The sequence below is a fragment of the Poecilia formosa genome, unplaced genomic scaffold (genome assembly GCF_000485575.1).
Source record: "Poecilia formosa unplaced genomic scaffold, Poecilia_formosa-5.1.2 Scaffold298, whole genome shotgun sequence".
Classification (NCBI taxonomy): domain Eukaryota; kingdom Metazoa; phylum Chordata; class Actinopteri; order Cyprinodontiformes; family Poeciliidae; genus Poecilia; species Poecilia formosa.
Genome location: NW_006800237.1, coordinates 188,523 through 208,621, shown reverse-complemented (window position 1 = coordinate 208,621; position 20,099 = coordinate 188,523). Strand labels below are relative to the sequence as shown.

General features: G+C 40.7%; 1 protein-coding gene across 1 annotated transcript in view; it reads left to right on the top strand.

Annotated features, from left to right (window-relative positions):
• The window catches only part of kcnt2b (potassium sodium-activated channel subfamily T member 2b), a 44,879-nt gene that overhangs the window by 15,263 nt on the left and 9,517 nt on the right, over positions 1-20,099 (top strand). Inside the window, exons 4-18 of the mRNA XM_007572294.2 lie at positions 81-143; positions 953-1,001; positions 2,729-2,788; positions 3,450-3,524; positions 3,748-3,831; positions 4,972-5,066; positions 5,716-5,896; positions 10,897-11,061; positions 11,499-11,635; positions 12,469-12,532; positions 13,361-13,469; positions 16,834-16,942; positions 17,076-17,132; positions 18,624-18,776; positions 18,851-19,104. Of these exons, the coding sequence (XP_007572356.1) occupies positions 81-143; positions 953-1,001; positions 2,729-2,788; positions 3,450-3,524; positions 3,748-3,831; positions 4,972-5,066; positions 5,716-5,896; positions 10,897-11,061; positions 11,499-11,635; positions 12,469-12,532; positions 13,361-13,469; positions 16,834-16,942; positions 17,076-17,132; positions 18,624-18,776; positions 18,851-19,104 (1,655 nt within the window). The remainder of the gene's footprint in view (positions 1-80; positions 144-952; positions 1,002-2,728; positions 2,789-3,449; positions 3,525-3,747; positions 3,832-4,971; positions 5,067-5,715; positions 5,897-10,896; positions 11,062-11,498; positions 11,636-12,468; positions 12,533-13,360; positions 13,470-16,833; positions 16,943-17,075; positions 17,133-18,623; positions 18,777-18,850; positions 19,105-20,099) is intronic.

The following is a 20,099-nucleotide window of genomic DNA, read 5'->3' as shown; positions in this document are numbered from 1 at the left end:
AGATGTGGCAGAGAAAATGAATTATATATAAATGTGTTTTTTTTTTCTTTCTTTCTTTTTCATTGTTTTGCCCCCTGCAGTGGCAGCGGAGTCAACTGCACCAAGCAGAACACATCATCCCGTCCCTGGAGTGAGTTTGACTGGTAAGCATGCAAACGGCTGCGGCTCTAATGAAGAGCGATGGCCTCTGCCTGCGGACGCCGAGAACGAAACCACACATCCAGGAGGACGAAAAACCCCGCGACCCCCGTCTCACCGGACGGAAACGCCGCGTAACGCAATCAATGCAGCTTCACTTAACCGGCGCAATCTGCAGTATTGATATTAAGCAGCGCAGGACCTCATTCATTTGTCACAATCCAGCCGTATTGAGTAGCTGTCAGCATAATATGTACGTAGTGCCTGCGCAGGCTAATCAACAGCGATCTAGTGGAGATAAAGTATGTAATATACTAGAACAGAGACAGAGGAGCTCTGGCTAGCACGCACAGACCTGAGGCTGTGTCATATCTCCCTGTTCAGGGGACCTATTGATCTAATTGATGGCTAATGACACTGGCTTAGCTCTGGCTCCAAATGAATAAGGAGCCTGACACAGTGAGTTCAGGCCGCCTCCCTTTGCAGGCAGCATCGCGTTCATGGCAAGCTGCCTACCCCACGCTCCAGCACGCCTTGGAGGGAAAAGAAACACTTGTTCTGCATTCACAATAAGAATGCAAATGTGAATCTGCAAAAAAAATGACTTTGCTCCTGCCATATGAGCCCTCTGTGTTTCAGCTGTGAACGCCATAATTAACGCAGCAACTCCAGTTGTGTTTGTAGACACAGTTGCAGCGTTTGGGGGGAAAGAGAGTTGCCTGTATTTTACATTTTAAAGCTATTTATTAAAACATTGTATTTACTCAACAAATCTCCGCCCTCCAACCCTCTTTTCCCTCCGTCGTCTCTGTAGGAAACTCATCATCTGGGTTGACAGACCTCTACCGCTGTGGGCGCTGCAGGTCAGATATTTCTTATCACATGCCTTGTTAAACATTTTTCAGCCTACAGTCATTCACAAATACTCACATATGGGACATACATTAGTCAGCTGCAATATTAAAATCAAGAATGTGATGATAATAAATGACCTGGAACTTAATTAAGGTTTTAATATGTCACAATATAGCTTTGCTGATTGTTTGTTCACTTCATTGAAGGCAGGCTGGATTTTTGTCCAGCTTCACTTCTGTGTTTTTCACTATGAAGAAGATGGACCTTATATTTGTATTTGTCTACTGTGCTATTCAAGCACCCAAACCTTATAAAACACAATTTTATATGCATAGTTTATGTCTTATTGCACCAAAACGCATCAAGCTGCATTGGACCTGGATGTAGCGAATACATTCATATTGATTTTAGCTGATTTGTCTTTGAGAACTTTAAATAACTGTTAACTTGGTAAATGATTAATTAACTTGTTTGTTTTATCTATAAATGGAGCCTTGAGAAGCCTTTTTATTGTGAATGATCAATAATTATTTTTTATAATGCTGTATGTGTGTCAGTTTTACAGCTCTGAACATAATTTCACCAAAATCTCAAAATAAAGTTATAGAAGTGACACTTTATGGAAGCATTTAGTCTGGTTAGCATGGCTGGCATTAGAAAATAGAATCAGTCTATATAAGCATTTCCTGCCATTAGTTTCCTGCAGCTTAACTGTGACATTTCTAAGGGATTACTAACATATTGCAATCCGTCATGATGCATAACAGGTAAAATTGGACTTCTTAAGTGGATAAAATGCAGCAAATTTGCTGTAATATGTTCAGTTTCCATTTTTAGCCAAAGTGCCTCCTTAGAAAATAGAGTTTCCTTTCTAAAAGTGTCTTATGTCTTTTTGCTTCCTGTGATTTTATCTCAGTGGTGCTGAAAGAAATGTCACCAAAAGTCTTTTTTTCCCACTTCCACACAACCTGACCAGGTAGTACTTACATATTGGAGGCTCACTGATCAGAAAAAAAAAACAAAAATCTGTCAATTCCAGTTGACAGTGATTACTTGGTGTATCCTGCACATCCTTGCTAAACCTATTGTAGAGCCTTTTTGTTATAAGAAAAAGGAATGAGGCCTAATAAGTTTGTGTATTTTGTCAAAACTAAGTTTTATTGTAATTTCTTAGCTATGTATTTTGTTTCTCAGAGAAAACTGCCTCTGGTTTGACTGATTGTTTTGGCAGGACGCGCTCATATCCACCGTTATTGTGTGCTGTAGCGTCAGGATGCCGCGAAACCTTCATCTAAACATGATCGGCGTCACCTACCAGACGTTTTCACTTCGTGGCTGGCTCATGTGTGCCTACATGCCAGCATTTGTTTTGCATTTTCTTTGCCAATGAATTCATGTCATGCCATCTCAGGGTTTTGACACATGCAGCTGAAATTACTGTAGTTAAAATGTGTTTACACTAGCAGAGCGATTACACACATACACATGTAAATATATTTAAAAAAAACGGTGAGACACAAAAATGTCTGTTGGTTCATTTAAAGCTATTCCCTCTGAAGCAAAACCATCAGCCCTCCCACTGATTCCTCCTACGCTCTTCATCTCTGTGCCTCCTAATTTCTCCCTGCTCCCTTCTCTCTCTCTCTCTCTCTCTCTCTCTCTCTCTCTCCGTCTGCTATACCTCTGTGTCTGTACGACCGTCTCTTACCTACCGTCTCTCCCTTTCTTTTTGCAGGTGCTTGTGGCTTTCATCAGCTTTTCAGAAACTATGTTGCTCGTGTATCTCAGCTACAAGGTGAGCCACTTGTGGCCCTCGATGGCCACTCTGAAGCCTTTTGTGAAGTCTGTGGCTCTGATGTCTGCAGGCGGCGTTGGAAACATTTGGATGGATTTGATATGCATGAATGTTTCTCTTTATTTATTTATTTGTTGTCTTCATGTTTGCTCTTCCAGTTTGAGGGGCCTTCTAGCTTACTCACATGGTTCTGTAATATATCAGAGCAGCTTTAGGGGAACCCCCTGTGTCGAGGTAGCTGGGAGGGGGGAGGATCCATCCATGGGTTGCCCCGCTTTTGATGTATTTGACTGCAAGCCTATGAAGGGCTCCCTCCACAGATTCCTCTGGAGGATGGAGGTCTTAGCATTTAAAGCTGACTGATTCCTGTGGACTCATCCTGTGACTGTCCACCTACACTAGTCGGATTCAGGTCAGCATGCAGGCAGCAGACACATAAAAACAGCAACGGCTGACATCTTAATTGAACAGCGTGGCTTAGAGCAAACTGAGTAATGCTGCTTCGCCTCTTAAACCTACACAGGGGAGTTTTATAACCTGTGTACATCCTGGTGTGTTTTATGGTGGAGAAGCTTCCCCCTCCAAGCGATATGAGCTAACTCCTAAAGTCGCAGCCACAGCGAAGATTCCTGACCTCTCTGTGTGCGGTTTCTGTTTCCAGGGAAACGTTTGGGAGCAAGTCCTACGTGTCCCGTTCATTTTGGAGATGATCAGCACCGTTCCCTTCATGATCACTGTGAGTGGGAAATATATGCTTTACTGAACCCCGGCAGCATGGGAATCTCTAAGCCGGGCCTTTCGTTTTGACCCCTGCTCCAGTGATACATTGAGGATGTAACAAGAGGCTCTTCCTCACATAATCTCTTGTCTCACCAGAGATTTCAGGAGCGTGCAATGTAATAAAAGGAGGTGATATGACAGAAACTCCATTGCTCTTTTTTTTTTCTTTCTCCTGACAGGTGATTTTGCCCTCCTTGAGAAATATTTTCATCCCTGTATTTCTGAATTGCTGGTTGGCCAAACATGCTTTGGAGAACATGATAGTAAGTGAAGCACTGAAGTTCTTAAGCTGCATTCTCTCATGATAGGAGAGAATCCCATGATTTAATGTTGAACTCTTATTAATTATCAATCTAAGCTGTTAAGCTGCACAAAACTTCATACTTTTAAACACAAGAATTTGTTTTTCTCTGACATGGCCAGAATTGAACGTGCAATAATATTTTCACACTCCCATTTATGTTTGGGTAAATTTACGTTAGAAAGTTGAACCTTCTGCATGCTACACATTGAATCATTATTTTCTAAATGATGATTTAACTTATGAAGGGCTAAAGCTACCATATCAACCTGTCCTTTGTGAGAGAAAACCTCTCTTCCTGTTATGACACATTAAATGTGCTTAGGTTTAATTTCACTGGCCACACACAGATTTGATTACTACCAGATCTTCAGAATCAAGAAATAATAGAAGAAGCTGCTTATCTTCATTTGACAGCAAACCAAGCTTATGGTACTGTGACGGCTTTGTTTGTTTTATAGTTAAATTTAATCTCAACGAATTTTATGCCGGACGCAAAAACATAAATTTCCTCAAAGAAAGTAAGGAAAACAAAATATAGCACATCTCCAGCTACAATGATATAATGGAACTGCATTGAATTGAACCAGTTCCTCCCCCCTCCCCCCCAATTAAACAATTGTAAATTGGTCTTTGTATTTAATTAGGTTATCATTATTTAATGTATGTGACAACAAAAACAAAACAAAGGAAATTTGTAAGGGGGTGAAAACTTTATTTTACTCTTTTTGGAGGAATTGATGATGTTTATTTTGTTTCCTGGTTTTGAACCAGGTTTTTAGCAAAATAATTTCGCAATAAACATGAAAAAGATGAGAATTCATTGTTAAAATTCCCAATTTAACATGATATCCATATCCATGATGAGGCCATATAAACATCGGCCACAACTGCATATCTCAATTTAGTTTTTCATCTTTTTGTTCTATTGGTACGCATTTCTTCTATCCATCAATACTCCATCCACGCTGCTTTATTTATTCCAAGGATTACAGCTTCTCATCTCACTTTAATATTTTGTATATTTTTCCACATTCTCTCCACCGGCTTTTGCCGTCTGTTTGTTTTCGAAATAAATATCCTTCTCTGTGTCCTCCTGCAGAATGATCTCCACAGGGCGATCCAGCGGACACACTCAGCCATGTTTAATCAGGTCGTGATTCTGATCAGCACCCTTGTCTGTCTCATGTTTACATGGTGAGTACCACAACTAAACGAGGGAGGAAGTGGCAACAGGTAAAGAAAAGCAAAGCTCAAAGTGGAGGTGGAATAGCAGAGGAGAGAAAAAAGATGAGACGAGGCAGCAAAGAAGGAAAAAAGAGGAAGAAAAATAGAGGGAGTGGAAATTGCCGCTATCGGAGCTGAGAGAGATCGGCAGAAAGAAGAGAGGTAATTGGTTACTGCCGGAGTGAGAAGGTGCTCTTAAATGACAGCAGGTGATGGCTTCGGCGAAGTGGAGGATGTGTCAGCTTGCCTCACACGTGGGGCAAAAGGCAGGAGCAATTCAAGGAGATCCTGTGCGCACGGCTTGAGTTAAGCTCTCTGACCACTTTGAGCTTGACATTTTCCCAGTTGACTCGCATATCAGCTGAATATTACGATAACAGCCACAAAACATCTCGGTACAGAAATTTCCAACAAAGAAAGGCGTTCAGGCATGCAACCGCCCCCGTCTTTGCACATAAAAAGTCACAGATATTTGCACAGGTGTGAAAAACATTTCCGCCTGAATAATGGCTCCCATGAGCGCCCGTGCCTCTCGCAGCATGGGAAGTGTCTCTGATGCTCACTTTGCCGTTCTTTCCGTCTCTGTCCGTCTTTTCCCCACCCTGCGAACCCGCGTCAGCATCTGCGGCATCCAGCACCTGGAGCGAGCAGGAAACAACCTGACGCTCTTTGACTCTCTCTACTTCTGCGTGGTCACGTTCTCCACGGTGGGCTTTGGGGACGTCACGCCGCAGATATGGCCCTCACAGCTTCTGGTGGTCATCATGATCTTTGTGGCACTCATCGTGCTTCCCATCCAGGTAACAAAACAGTGTTCATATGTACAGTGTTTTGCAAATGCATTTATGCATTAGAACCACGACATATGTTATTGGGTAGAGGTGACATCACAGATACCAACACTCTTTATTTTAGTTTGATGTACCAGCACACTTCTGACCTTTGAGTGCTTTTGTTGTTTTTCCATTAAAATACTTGTGGAAACCTCGGGACAGAATTTCAACAATGTTTACAAGTGTCTGAAAATACATTTTTCTGCATAAACACTTTTTTTCTTTAGAGGTGTCAAATGTGCTGGTTACTGGGAAGATCCAGGCAACTAAATTCAAGACAATCTAGGAGGAAAATCTGTTATGGTGCATTCACGGCAAATGCGTTTCGAGTGTCAGGTGTGTCTGGTTTACATTCAAAGTCTATGTTGAGGTGCATTTCGAGCGTCTAACGCGACGCGATTTGAACCGTTTGGAGCAATTTGAGCGTTTGGACACGTCCAACGCTGCACATAGACACAGCACATAAACGCGTTTGGTGTGAACGCACCATCAAAGGATGCTAAATGGTGAAGCAAGGGGCAGGTATGACCTGTGTTAGAATGACCTAGTCAAAGTCCATACATAATTCCAATTGAGGATTTGTTGCATGTCTTGCTATTATGTAGGGGGAAAATGTATTTCTTGTTGGTTTATTGTACAGCATCCCAATAGAAAGTTGTGATTTAACTGTGTAAATGTTGAAGGGGTATAAATTACGTTTTTATGGTGTTACATAAAAGAGTACAGGCATTATTCAAGTCATGTTAACAAAAGCTATGTTGGTTTAGTTAGCGGTGGAATCCCTGAGGCAAGAATTTGTTTTACTCTAATGTGTTTTATTAAAATCTGAAAGCATAAGACAGAATTATATTTCAAATATAATTCAATTTTTTTTTCTCTGGCTAAACCAAGAGGAAAAAAAATCACAAAGATTAATTTAGCAGTCACTTTGTCACTCTCAAAAGATTATTAGTTTTTTTAATATGCTCAAGAACATTAACGTTCCTCCCCTTATCTCCAATAATCTTGTATCTCCCCTTCACACAATAATTGGATGACTCACAGCTTCCTACGTAGATTTACGACACTATTTTTATTCAGAGAGCAACAAGAGAGTCTTCCACACTCACTCGATTTCCTAAATCCCATCCCTGTCTCTGAGCTGCTCCATAAAAGGAAAATTTATGAAGGGGACTCAGAAAAGCTGTTTACACACGTATGGGGGCCGATAAAACACCTCGACAAATGCATCGGTTTGATGGTTTCCCAGCGGTTGTTCATCAGGGCTGTGTAAACCCGGAGGTGGAAGCTGCGCCTGTATTCCTCCCAGTACATGCAAAGGTGTTAATGGGATTCATTCCCACTGAGCAGATGTTTTCATGTGGGTTACCTTCAGTCAGAGCGGCTCTCTCCGGATCGAGACCCTCCATAGTCGCACGACTAATAAGTTATAGGACAATCATGAGCTTCGCTGGTAAACTGGACTGTTTAATTTTTTTTTTCCTTTTTTCCTTTAATTTGCAATAACCTAAAACCAATTTTAGCACCTGACAGATTCAATAGTCATTCAACTCAAAATTCATTTATTTCCAGCAGAAATGAGCAATTTTACTTACCCACAAGAATACTTAAATCGACATCCCCTGTTGAAATAACTCTGTGTTTACAAGTTGTGTGAGTTTGGATTTTAATTTCAAATATACAACACTATAATATTAAAATCAGTCTTGCCTGTGAAACCATTCAAAGGGCTATTCACGTCAACTAATGCAACCCAAATGATGGTTCTTTTTTTATTATTATTATTCATTCTATTTGAAGATTCGGGACTCCATGAATAGTGATTTTCCCTCACAGATTTCTTGCACTTTTTCATGTTTTGTTAAATCAAACAAACACATATAAAGTAAACTTTTTTATTTTATTTTATTAAAGTAAAAATAAATCTAAATCCAGACACAAGGTGAAAATTTGTTTATGCCACCAGCTTGTGAAACCCTGAATAAACTAACTAATAGCCAGACTCAAGAAATTACTTCAATAAAACTTACATAAAGTAGGCAAAAAAAAATAAAAAATGATTTGAATAGATATAAACCTAGGGTTTTCAGATGGGTTGTTTATGATTGACTATTAATTGGCTGGTAGTTATACGTTCGAGTTTGAACTTATACGAGGTTTTCACTTTTACATATTGGTGATAAATGTGGAAACAAGTAGCCAGGATGTAACAATACAAAAATAACAAACATTTTTAATAACTCAAACTTGCTAACTAAAATACAAAGGAGTGTGACGATATTGAGACTAGAGCCGCTCAATATGTTGAACAGAAATCATCTTTGCAGTATCAATATTTTCAATATCTAAATCACAGCAGGTTGTTTGCAATATTTGGTTGGATATTACATTTAAAGTGTTTAACCTTCTGCATACAGGTAATATATGAATGGACTCCAACAGTTTTACAAGTGTTTGACTTAAAAGCCTGAATTATTAGTCATTCATGAGTCATATTTAAATGCTTTTAAATTACAGTACATTTATGAACACAGTACTTTCCAATGCTTTAGAAGAAAACTGTGTAATAATGTGGCCATGGCTAACCGTCAATTTTTCATTTTAAGAAAAAAAATGATGTCGTGCTTATCTTAAATGCGGCTAAATGTAACTGTGTTGATATATTAAATGTTACAACTGCTTGCCCTACATCTTTAACTGGGACTGAATCCCAGGCTAACATGATCAAAAGCTCCCTGTATTCCAGCTGGGCCGGGTTGATTGCACAAAGCCCTCATTACAACAAAAAAACTTTAGTTTCAAAACATTTTTCTAAACTTGGATGAATAAATTTATGCAAAACGTTTCTTTAACTTTGATATCTCATGCTCTCCACTTCCCCTCCACATCTTTCATCCTTAAATACCCTGTGACATTTAGAAACTGGCCCCTGCTGGCCCCCATCCTGAGTGTGTGTGTGCGTGTGTGTGTGGTTGGGGGTGTTTGTGACTCAGTGTGTACCTCTGTCTGACCCTGACAGAGGTACACATGGTGTACAATGGTCTGGGCTGCAAACAGCCACAGGTCACACCTGATTTACTGGGTTTTCTTGACAAATTGCTGGAGTTTTAGGGGTTGTGTCACCTGATGGGATTTTTAGGACTGTGACTCTGAACAAAAATTAGGAGAAAGGTGACATTTTCTTCATTACAACTCAGTTTCATCATTTGAGTTTGCTTGAAACAAATCTTGATATTTTCTGTGTGAACCTCGATACATCATTAATTTCAAAACGGCTGCATAAATTGGGGCAACATAAAATACTATCCTAATGACTTATACTGTAAAACACCCTGATGAAACATCCGGTTTTTGTGATGTGAAAATTAAAACTGATAAATTCTCTAAATTCTAAATTCCACGTAAATAAAATGTGACATTATACTGTCTGAAGGAAGATAAAACAATCCGGTTGCATAAAAGTGTGTATTGTGTGTAAGTGTGTTTCAGCAGTCAATCTTCTTCGGTTGGAGTTTATCAGTTTATCAGCTTTGCAAAAGTTCATCACATCCCACCGCCATCTTCGGGTGACCTCACAGATTTACTGTCAGATTTAGACTCTGGCTTTGGTATCTAAAACTTGAAGTCATCATTCAGTTGTTTTTGGATGGACGCTTGTGTTGAGAAATAAAGTCCATCTTTATCTGCAGCTTTTTTTTCTTTTCTTCTTTTTTTCTTTTTTTTTTGGCGAACACCGACTGAAAATGTTAACATATTTATTCAACTGCACAAAAACCCTGTGGTTTATCTAAAATAAAGCAAATCGTGACTATGCGATCGCTCTGCTTTTGTGGGTGAGGTGTTGTTTTGATAATTAATGTTGTTTATCTGTATAGCATGCCTTTGTGAATTGTCAGTTTCAGTTTCATCGGACCGTGACTCATTCTCCCTCTAGTCAGATAAGGATAAACAGACAGTACTTGGCAGAAATTTCTGCAGCTCTTTCATTGTTGATGGTGACCTTTTGGCAGCCTTCCTGAACTCTGTCTTTATTGACTTTTTATCCAGGATTCGGATGCAGCCGCCGTCATTTTCTTAAATAATTGATAACTCCCTTTTCTCTGACATGAAACACTGCAAAGCTTTGGACTCGACACTGCTGAATGCAGAACTTAAATCAAAAGGTGCCTCATAAAACGCTGTAAATTAAGGGTGTGAAAACGTTTCCGACCACTTGTTTACTCCACCATAGCATTTTTTCTTTTCTTAACAAATTGTCCTACTGGTAAATATGTTTGTTTTTGTTGACCCAAGTTGGTTTCCATTTTTCCATCACCAAAATGTTGAGTATAAACCGGGGTGTGTTTAAACACTCGATAGAGCCGTTGCATATATGGCTAACAATGTTTTATTTTGTCTGAGGCACAACGAACACTTGCAAGAAAAGAAACAGTTAATTACAAAGATGTAAGATCCGATATTTTTTATTATTTGTCCCTCATTGCAACGATTGCTGCTCCAACAGAGGATCCACATCAGAGCAATCACCAGGGCTTCTGCTTGTCAGTGTCGACTTGGAGTCTGTGACCTTCACATTGAGTAGATTTGTGTGTGTGCGCGACAAACTGAAGTGTGTAGGAAACTCTCGTCATTCCTTCAGCACTTCATTTTCTCAGATTTAATACTTTCTACCATCCGTCGCTCCTCCTGTTGCACCAGATAACATCTGTGCCGTTTCGTCTGAGCCGCACTAATATTTCCATTACGCGTTTCTCCCTGTTAATGTGCGCTATCACATTCCACTCACCCACACTCCTGAAATCTCCACTTATCTTAATTTGCCCCCAAACACTTTCCCTGATCAAATGGAAACACCACACACTAGGCATCGTTTTTCTTTTCATATACCACCTGGGTCTTTGCTGTATTCCAGCTAACCTAATCCGCTCCCCATCTGTTGAATGTGATAAATGTCGTCCTCGATGCAGTTCGAGCAGCTGGCCTTTCTGTGGATGGAGCGGCAGAAATCCGGAGGCAACTACAGCCGCTACAGGGCGCAGACGGAGAAACACGTGGTGCTGTGTGTCAGCTGCCTCAAGATCGACCTCCTCATGGACTTCCTCAACGAGTTCTTCGCTCACCCTCGGCTTCAGGTCTGCTTTGAAGTAGGACACGGAGGTTTTTCAGGGGTCCGCTGAATGTGTGGTAGTGTGTTTGTTGCCTATAATTAAACATTTCCAGGAGCCAAAAAAGCAGCCGAGGGCATAGCAGGGGATTAATCCTGCAATAGCAAGGATCCAACTCTGACTTATTCATGCTGGAGCAGCTGTGAGTCCGTTTGCTGGGAAGGTGTGAATATTTACTTGTTTTTCTGGGGATCATCTTACTTTTCGTTACTGAGAGCAGAATGTAGATGTAGGCTGAGTATGACTTAGACATTTTTTTTTTTTTTACGTGAAATTTGGCATTAAGTGAATAAATAAATACCTTTTTTGACTTTTGGTGGCCTCTGCAAGCGTCCTTGCTTCGAACATAAACGTCTAAAACCGTTGGGCTGTGTTTTTCCTCCTGTGTGTGTGTGTGTGTGCAGGACTACTACGTGGTGATCCTTTGCCCTGCTGAGATGGACGTCCAGGTTAGGAGGGTCCTTCATGTTCCTCTTTGGGCTCTGAGAGTCATCTACCTGCAGGGGTCTGCCCTCAAAGATCAAGACCTTATGAGGGCCAAGTGAGTAATCACGGCTGGCTGTCTTTATTAAAAGCTTAATTACAACAGTTTTATTAAACTGGGGAGATATGAAAAGCGCCACAGTGGTCAATAATGTTTAATATGCAGCTCAGAATTAATTCTTGAAGTGTCTGGAGTCCAAAAGTAACACCTGTAATTTCCAACACACCCCCACCCCCTGAATTCGGATACAACGTCGCGTGAAGCATTCATACCACTTGAACCTTTTTATTATATTTAATGCACAAACAACAGCTGAGAGTAATTTACACACACTTTGACTCTATGCGCTATTTAGGTAACTTCTTATTTCAATCAGTGGCATTCTATTTTATCTTGGAGCATCAGAGTAGAGGGGACTGAAAAAAGATGCAGGTCGCATCTTTCAGGTTTTTACTCGCTTATTTCTTCTCTCCTTTATGATTCCATGCTTTGTGTTTATCTGTCACTTAAAATCTCAAGAACATGCCATCAAAGTTTGTGGCTGTGACGAAATGTGAAAAAGCTCAAGGCGTATTGAATACTTTCTTGCAAGATACTGACTTGCAAATGAAACAAGTTATGCTAGTGTCACGGAAAAAAAGCCTCCTTGTTTATTCCCCTCACCTCCCACTATCTCGTCTTAAAATGGTGTGTGCGATAAAGTTACATTGGTGCATTTGTTGTTCTGTCGTCCCACTTTTTTCCTCTTTTGTCCTCTCTGACAGTAACATGACAACACACTTCTTCCTGTGTCTCATGGCCTCCCCCGATTCTCTCTTCTTCTTTCTCTCCCTCCCACTCCGTCTGCCTCTCTCGCTCCTGTGGCTGCTGGCTCTACTAACTACATGCAGGATGGACGATGCTGAGGCCTGCTTTATCCTCAGTAACCGGTTTGAAGTGGACCGCATTGCTGCTGTACGTGCTTCAACACTTCCCTGTTTGATCCTGACTCTCTTCGGCATTAATCGTGGCTAAAGTTTTTTTGCTCTTCCTGCAGGGATTTTAAGCATAATGCTATTTTTATTTCACAGTCGTCGTGAAATAAAATGCCTTACCATCCATCCAGATCTTTTGAGGAAAATGGATGATATTTGGTTGGTTACTGATGGTTTCTGGGTTGTTTGTGCTCCTCGGCTAAATTCTGATCAGATGATTTTGAAATGGGGAAAAATGGCTTTCCCAAAGCCCAGACCCCAATCCTCTAGAAACCTGCTAAGTGCCCTTAAAAGCTCAGGGTGTATCAGAAAATCAATCAATTTAAATGAACTCTACCAATTCTCCTTAAAGGAGTCCTGAAATATTCAGTCAAGTCTATGGATGGTGAAGTTGGAAAACTTCTGCACATATGAAAGGAGCTGTCTCTGAAATCATTTTCAAAAGGTGTAACCAACAAAGTATTTTGGTGGAGTCTAGTTCAAGACATCACACATTTTATTCAATGGATATTTACTGCATGACTTTCATCCTCTTCAGATCGAATAAGTGCTAAGCTGTAATTGTAAAGCTTTATGCCATTCTTATTTTTAAAAGACATCCCATGACCTTCATTCCACTAGTAATTCTTCACCATCTTAACAAATCTGACTACAAGAAGTCCAAATTTCATTCCTCTATAACAGTCTGATGTCTATTATGATCTCATTGTACCTTACCGTCTCTCTCTCTCCCTCTCTCTTCCATCCCGCTTTCTGTGATAAATGCAATTCAATACGCTGTTTTTTTTGGGGGGGGGGGGTTTGCCAGGACCATCAAACCATCCTCCGAGCCTGGGCAGTCAAAGACTTTGCTCCAAACTGCCCCCTGTACGTCCAGATTCTCAAGCCGGAGAACAAGTTCCACGTCAAGTTTGCAGGTGGGCAGAGAGTGTGAAAACGAAGTGGCTGGCATTGTTGGGAAGCAGCCTATTTGAAATAATATTTCTTCCTAATCTTGTTTGGAAGCTTATTTCGTGTGGTTTGTGCTTCTCCCCCCCCCCCCACTTTAACAATGGAAACAGATTGGCCCCCAGCTCTACCTTGAACCCGTCTACTTGACTTTTTATCCTAAAGCATGTATTTTCCCTCGGAGTGCCCATGCAGACCTATCTCTCCTCCCAGCTCAGAGGAAGTGTGGGACAGATTGGCACAGCTTGCCTGTAAGCCTTTTGCGAGTTTCGAGCGTTGCTCTTTGGAGAGTCTCCATCTCCATCCTGCACAACGGCAGACACCAGTCAGTCATCTGTGAGTGAACGACAAGGACCTGCGCTCTCTCTCGCGTCCTTTCTTTCCTCTTGCACATCTCGCTGCTTGCAGCCCTGGACGATCTGGAACCCAATTCAGTCCCAGTCGTCTCCATCGACGATTAATGTTTTACTCTGCCACTGTAGCAAAGAAAATCCCCCTCTTTTTGAAGAGTGCTGCAGTCGCGCTAACCTGGCAGACAAGCCCTCTCTGCAGGGTAATCCTCCCGCAGCGCTGTTGAAACACTTCGCAGGCAGGCCGGGCCTTTAGTTATTAGCAGGGCAGGAATTGTTGTGCACAGAGAGAGTTTCATGTTCATCCCTTATCACGCCTTTTCTTCAAAACGTGATCAACACGCAGCTCTGCGGGAGGAATCTTCTGCTTGAAGTCTGAAAACTCGTGTGTGAACAGCTTTGATGTTTTTTATTCTCACATGTTCCTATTGTATTAGTTTACTAAACAAATGACTAGCTCAATGTGCTTTGCCTAATAGCTTGTAGCCGTCCCCTCTTTGATGAAGCAGACGTTCAAAGTGTAGCAAATTCGCGATTTCTTAATTCCTTAATTTACGTTGCACTGTCTGCTTCGATGAGGAAAATTTTTAGAAAAAAATTGAGTTTATTTTGTTCTCCGAATCCCGAAATCACAATAGCTTGATTCACAGAGCGCGCAGTCACACGGACGTCAGTGTGAGTACAGATGCCAAATTTTGACACCACTTAGAAAACACTCCTGAAGTGATGGTGTGGGAGGCATTAATGAGCAAGAGATACACAATTTAATTTGATCTGCAAACTCAGCCTAATGGGAGTTGAACATTCATTAGAAAAGATCAGTCGCTGTGATGCAGCAGCAGACACAGCAACGTCGAGGAACAATACGTGTCCTAACCCGGCTCGTCTCTTGGTTATTCATCCAATTTCTATTGAGCAAAAATATTCTCTTGCCCCCCAAGCGTGCTCTGCTTAAGCAGCTACACACTGTTAAAAGCAGCCCACTTATCCACGCAGTAACAAAGTTACTGATTTAATTAGCTAAGCCGGTGGACCTGTGGTCAGGTCCTAATTGCACTGTTTCAGACGGCGCAAATAGCCATATTTGCACTTGCAATGAGTCATGCAGCGTACATGGAGGCTTCGGTCTAGACGTTTCATCCTGGGCTGAAGCGGAAAACACAAAGAAAAGAGCGGAGGTCTTTGGAGCAAGAATGAAAGGGAAAAGGAAATGTGTGTTTATGTGTGTGCGTTAGGACAAAGTCTTTGATTTAGTCTTGAGGTCTTAGTTCAGGAATCTGAAGGATGCGCAACCATGATAGGAAGAGGAATAACCAGATCGTGATCGTAGACAAAGAACCAAGGAAAACACCGGAGGAGGAATAAAAAGACAGTGGCTTCTATCTCTGCATTCTTGGAATTTGAGCTATTCAGTGGAAATATGTGCATGACTACAATAACAAGGACTGCTCCATAGAAACTACTTCATTTATTTATTTTTGTCTTGTCCTCTGCAGCAGATGCCCATTTCTCTACACAGGCTTTAACTTTAAAATAAGCTGACAGGCTGAATAGCGGGAGACCACAGCACATTTTGTGTGTGCGCTGCATTGTGATGTGCTGATCTGAGCCAAAGGAACATTGCTACTTAATCAGAAGAATCACAGTCCCTTGTTTTGTTTTGTTTTTTTTGTTTTTTTAATTGACATGTTTATCACCTAGTCACCTTCAGGCAGTCACACGTCTCATTAATTTTAACACAAGCTGCATTTCTATCTTATATGACCATCTGCTTCTTAGATTAGCAGCCGACTGAGTGCGATTCTCCATCTCGGGCTTTGATGCTCTGTCACCAATTATAGCCTAATGTGGAGCACATACTGTGCTTTTACTGCCCAGATCAACTGTGTTTCTTAAGAGGCAGCCTAATATGCCTGTGCACTGAGCTGAAGAAGCAATCAAAAAATAAATATCCAGCACAGGAAATGGATTCTCCTTTGGCTCCTTTTCACCGGTTGTCTCTCTACAAACATTAGCCGGTCGATCAGATTTTCCTTTTCAAGAGGAGACTCTGAAAGGAATGTGTGGTCTGTGTTTGCTCGGGTTGTGTGGTTGACCCACGTGGCTCCATTAGGTGTTAGCTGATGAATGTGTCTGAATACTCTGACCTGTTGCTCCAGCTTTCCGTCTCTCTCCAAACTTTAACAGCGACTTGAGATTCCTCCTCTTAGCTGAACAAGCTGTGGGTGGAGTTTTGATTGAGCCGTGAGTTCGATGCGCTCGGTTCTTCATGCTTTGTGAACGTAAACCGCAGGTCAATGGCAAGTGCAGGAGATGCATGCGAGTGTTTCGTGGCTTGCGCGGCGGCAGCATGTTGTTGCCACGGCGCTTCATTGAACCCGAAACTGAATCCAGCAGTTTTCTCTTGACAACAGAACGTTGTAAGGGAGGACAACGCTTTGTGTGTTTTTCTCAATTTTCCATATTAAAGACAAAAACCTCAGGAAAGTAATTCTATGTACCATTTACTATGTAATAATTGTGCAATTTTGAAATTGAACAATTTGTACAAAAATTGTTGTACAAGTAAAGCCCACCAAGCTTTACTTTTGCCCCCGCCAGGCTAAGCATTGCTTGTTTATTTTAGTTTTTTTTTTTTTTCTTTTTTAAATGTTTGCATTTTGTAAGGCTTTATAGTTGGTGTTCAGGTGTTAATCTTCCAATCTTTCAATAACACTTGATTATCAAGTGATATTTTCAAATTTCCTGTCAACTTTAAATATTTTTTAACTCAAAAACAGGACGGGCCCCTGGATGAATGACTGCCCTAACACCCAACCACCGGGCTCAGCAGGTTTTCTGGGGGAAACATTGAAAATTTATTTACTAATTTATTAGATTATGCTTTCACTGTGACTTGACTCATTTAATAACTCTTTGGCACTTTACTGAAGCCTATAAAAACCTTAGCTGACGTGTCTTTAATGTGTTTCTCTGTCTGCAGATCATGTGGTGTGCGAAGAGGAATTCAAGTACGCCATGCTGGCTTTAAACTGTGTGTGCCCCGGCACCTCGACTCTTATTACTCTATTGATTCACTCCTCCAGAGGACAGTGAGTTTATCACCTTTCGTTCATTTATTTTGTCTAAATGTTGATATTCCCTTCACGACCAATAAATGAACCAACAAAACAAAGCTGCTTTTGTCTTTACATCTTTTCTTTTTCCATCCCCCCCGTTTCTTAGAACTACACCCCAAGAGGCCTTTAAGCAACGTGCCGGAGCTTTTCAAGCCCTTAACAGGTAGAAAACAACAAAATAAAAAAGATAATTATATTTACTGTGGGACGCCTTCATGTATGATTTGAATCCAAAGGATTTTCAGTCTTGTAGCACAAATATTTGACAAATAGTTTTACTGAAAACATAAATTTACCTAAATTATCAAGAGGGTAAAAATAACTGAAACGTGACAAATGTAAAGTTTTAAACATTTTTTTATAGAGAGTAAGTAAACATAAAACTGTGAGAGTTTTCTTGTGTCACATAGCGCTAAGAGCGTCTGACTCTGGAGGATCTAAAAAACCACAAAGGGTCATCAGAAAGGTTTACAGCACATTTCTTTATGCAGGAACTGTTATGATCATGTGTCATAGTTGCTAATTTAAGTTTTATTGTAGAAACACTTAGACTATCATCTTTTAAACAGAAGTCCAATATGGGCAGTGAGTTGCATGTTGTTAAAAAGCAAATTGTGCTTTTATAACCAGGTATTTTGGGCTAACACTATTTGGTTGATTTCTACTCTGAATTACTGAATTTCTACAAAGTGTCTTGCTGCCAGTTAAACTTAACATGCTTTGTTGTTCAATAAAAAAATGTCTCGGTTGTTAAAAAGCTTGTGAAAGATGCCAAACCTCTTTATATGCTCTTCATCTCTTCATAGAGCCATTTTTCCATTTTACTTATAATGTTCTGGTTAAAGTTTCTGCTACATTCACATTTTAAGCAGAACTGGAGTTTTATCGTGGCTAACTTCACATTTGTTCCTGAAGCAAATACTTCAGGAACAATAGTACGCTGATATATGGAAATTCAGGTTTTATTCTTGGTATTATAATGCAATCAAAAATAATAATTAAAAAATCTGACCAAAAAATACATAATTATTGTTTTGTAAGGCAACTGCACCTGAAGTAAAGGCATTTTTATTCAAATTCAATCTGTTTCAAACTTATACAAATGTTTATTCAAAAGCAAGGAAACAGAAGTGCAAACCCGCTTGCTAAATCCAACCTATATGTTAAATTTAAAGAATGTGTCGATGTGAGAAATCATCTTTATCTGGACTTGACGCCATCTGGGTTTTGGCTCTGATGGTGACTAAAACTCGCCATCCTTCTCTCCTGCCCCACAGCCAGTTCCTGTAAATTGAACATTTTTTAACACTCTATTTATATGGAGCCTCTTTTCTTCTGCAGACTGTCCACAGTCACACTACCTCCACACCGTTGCTTCTTGTTGTCACCTCTTTAGCCCCCGCGTGTAAAGCCGCATCCCCTCTGAGAGAGCTGGTGTGCTCTTGACAGTACGAATGACTAAGCCGGAGCTGCGGGACCTCGTCTCCCTCCACGCCCTGATTGTAGTATTGATTAGCAGCTTAGATAGAGATGTAAGACGTCGCCACTATAACCTTGATGGAACATCCTCTCATGTGACCCTGGGTGCTTCAAATAACACGTATTAAAAGGTCACGCCTCAACAATTCCCACGTGTGTTTCGGTTCTGTCTCAGGGACGGCGGCGCAGGTTCATCAGACCAGTGGCACCGAACGTACAGACGCTGCTCAGCCAACGAGGTGCATCACATCCGTCTGGAAGAAAGCAAATTCTTTGGAGAATACCAAGGAAAGAGTTTCACTTTTGCGTCCTTTCATGCACATAAAAAGTGAGTGAAAGCACCACTACGCGCTACACATTGACATCTATCGCTCAGAGCTGATCAGGCCTGCGCGGTTGCAGGTTTGGGGTGTGTTTGATCGCAGTGCGGAGACTGGACACCACAAACATCCTGCTGAATCCCGGGCCGTGCCACATCATGGGGGCTTCCGACACATGCTTCTACATCAACATCTCCAAAGAGGAGAACTCGGCGTTTGTCAGGGGTCAGAGGGAACCGTCCTGGGGAGGCACGGGAGGAAACTCAAGAGGAGTCCACCAAAGTATCTACCACGGACTCACCCGCCTGCCTGTGCACAGCATCATCGCCAGCATGGGTCAGTAAGGCAGAATGACTGCATGAAATCTATCTCGGTGTTTTCATCATTCAGGATTTGACATCAAAACTGTCTTCATAGCTGTGCTGCATTTTTATCAGCGTCTCCACACATTAGAATATCAATGGGAAGGAAATTTATTTCTGCATTCGAAAATGATAGGGTTCGGTTATATGTTTTACAGAATTGCACTGTGGTGCCATCAGTAGCACTGCAGCCCTGCATCTAGAGAGTCCTCTGTTTGAATCCTCACCGAAGTAAGAGTAGAACTACTTCAACATGTTTTTACTCAAGTAAAAGTAAAAATGTAAAGTAACTGATCAAATTACATAATCAGATGGACCAAAATATAAAGGTAAGAGGAAATTTTGGTATTTTAAGAACCAAAGTGACAATAATTAATATAAGTAACAAAAAATATAACAAATTCAGGCAAAAGAGTTTTTTTTTTGTTTGTTTGTTTGTTTTGTTTTTTCCCCCAAATCAGTTTCTTTCAATAAAAAAAGTACAACATTTTTACAAAAGCTGTAGGTGTGTGTCTGTGTCTGGTGGATTTTTGATTAAAACTTGTTTTTTCATTCAGTGGGTAGAGAATCCAGAGATTTTACTCAAGTAAGAGTAGAGATAATAAAATTATAATAAAATTTCTACAGCAAAAATAAAAAGTACAGTGTAGTAAAAATGCTCCTTAAAAGTAATTTTAAAAAAAAATTACTCAAGTAAATGTAATTGAGTAAATGTAACCAGAGTTTACTATCCAACTCTGGTTTGCCATGCATGGTTTGTTGTGCAGTTTTATCTGCTACATGTTTTCCTTCCACTCAACTTTTGCTTAATTTACTTGAATACAGCCCTATGTGAATAACCAGCTCCTGTAGCAGCAGCCCTATTTGTTGCAAGCCTCCTTATGGAGGCTGTCACTGACTGCAGAGAGATTGGCATGGCAGAATGTTTGTAGTTATTAATCCTCTTTTCTTGGGTCTTATTTGCTATGT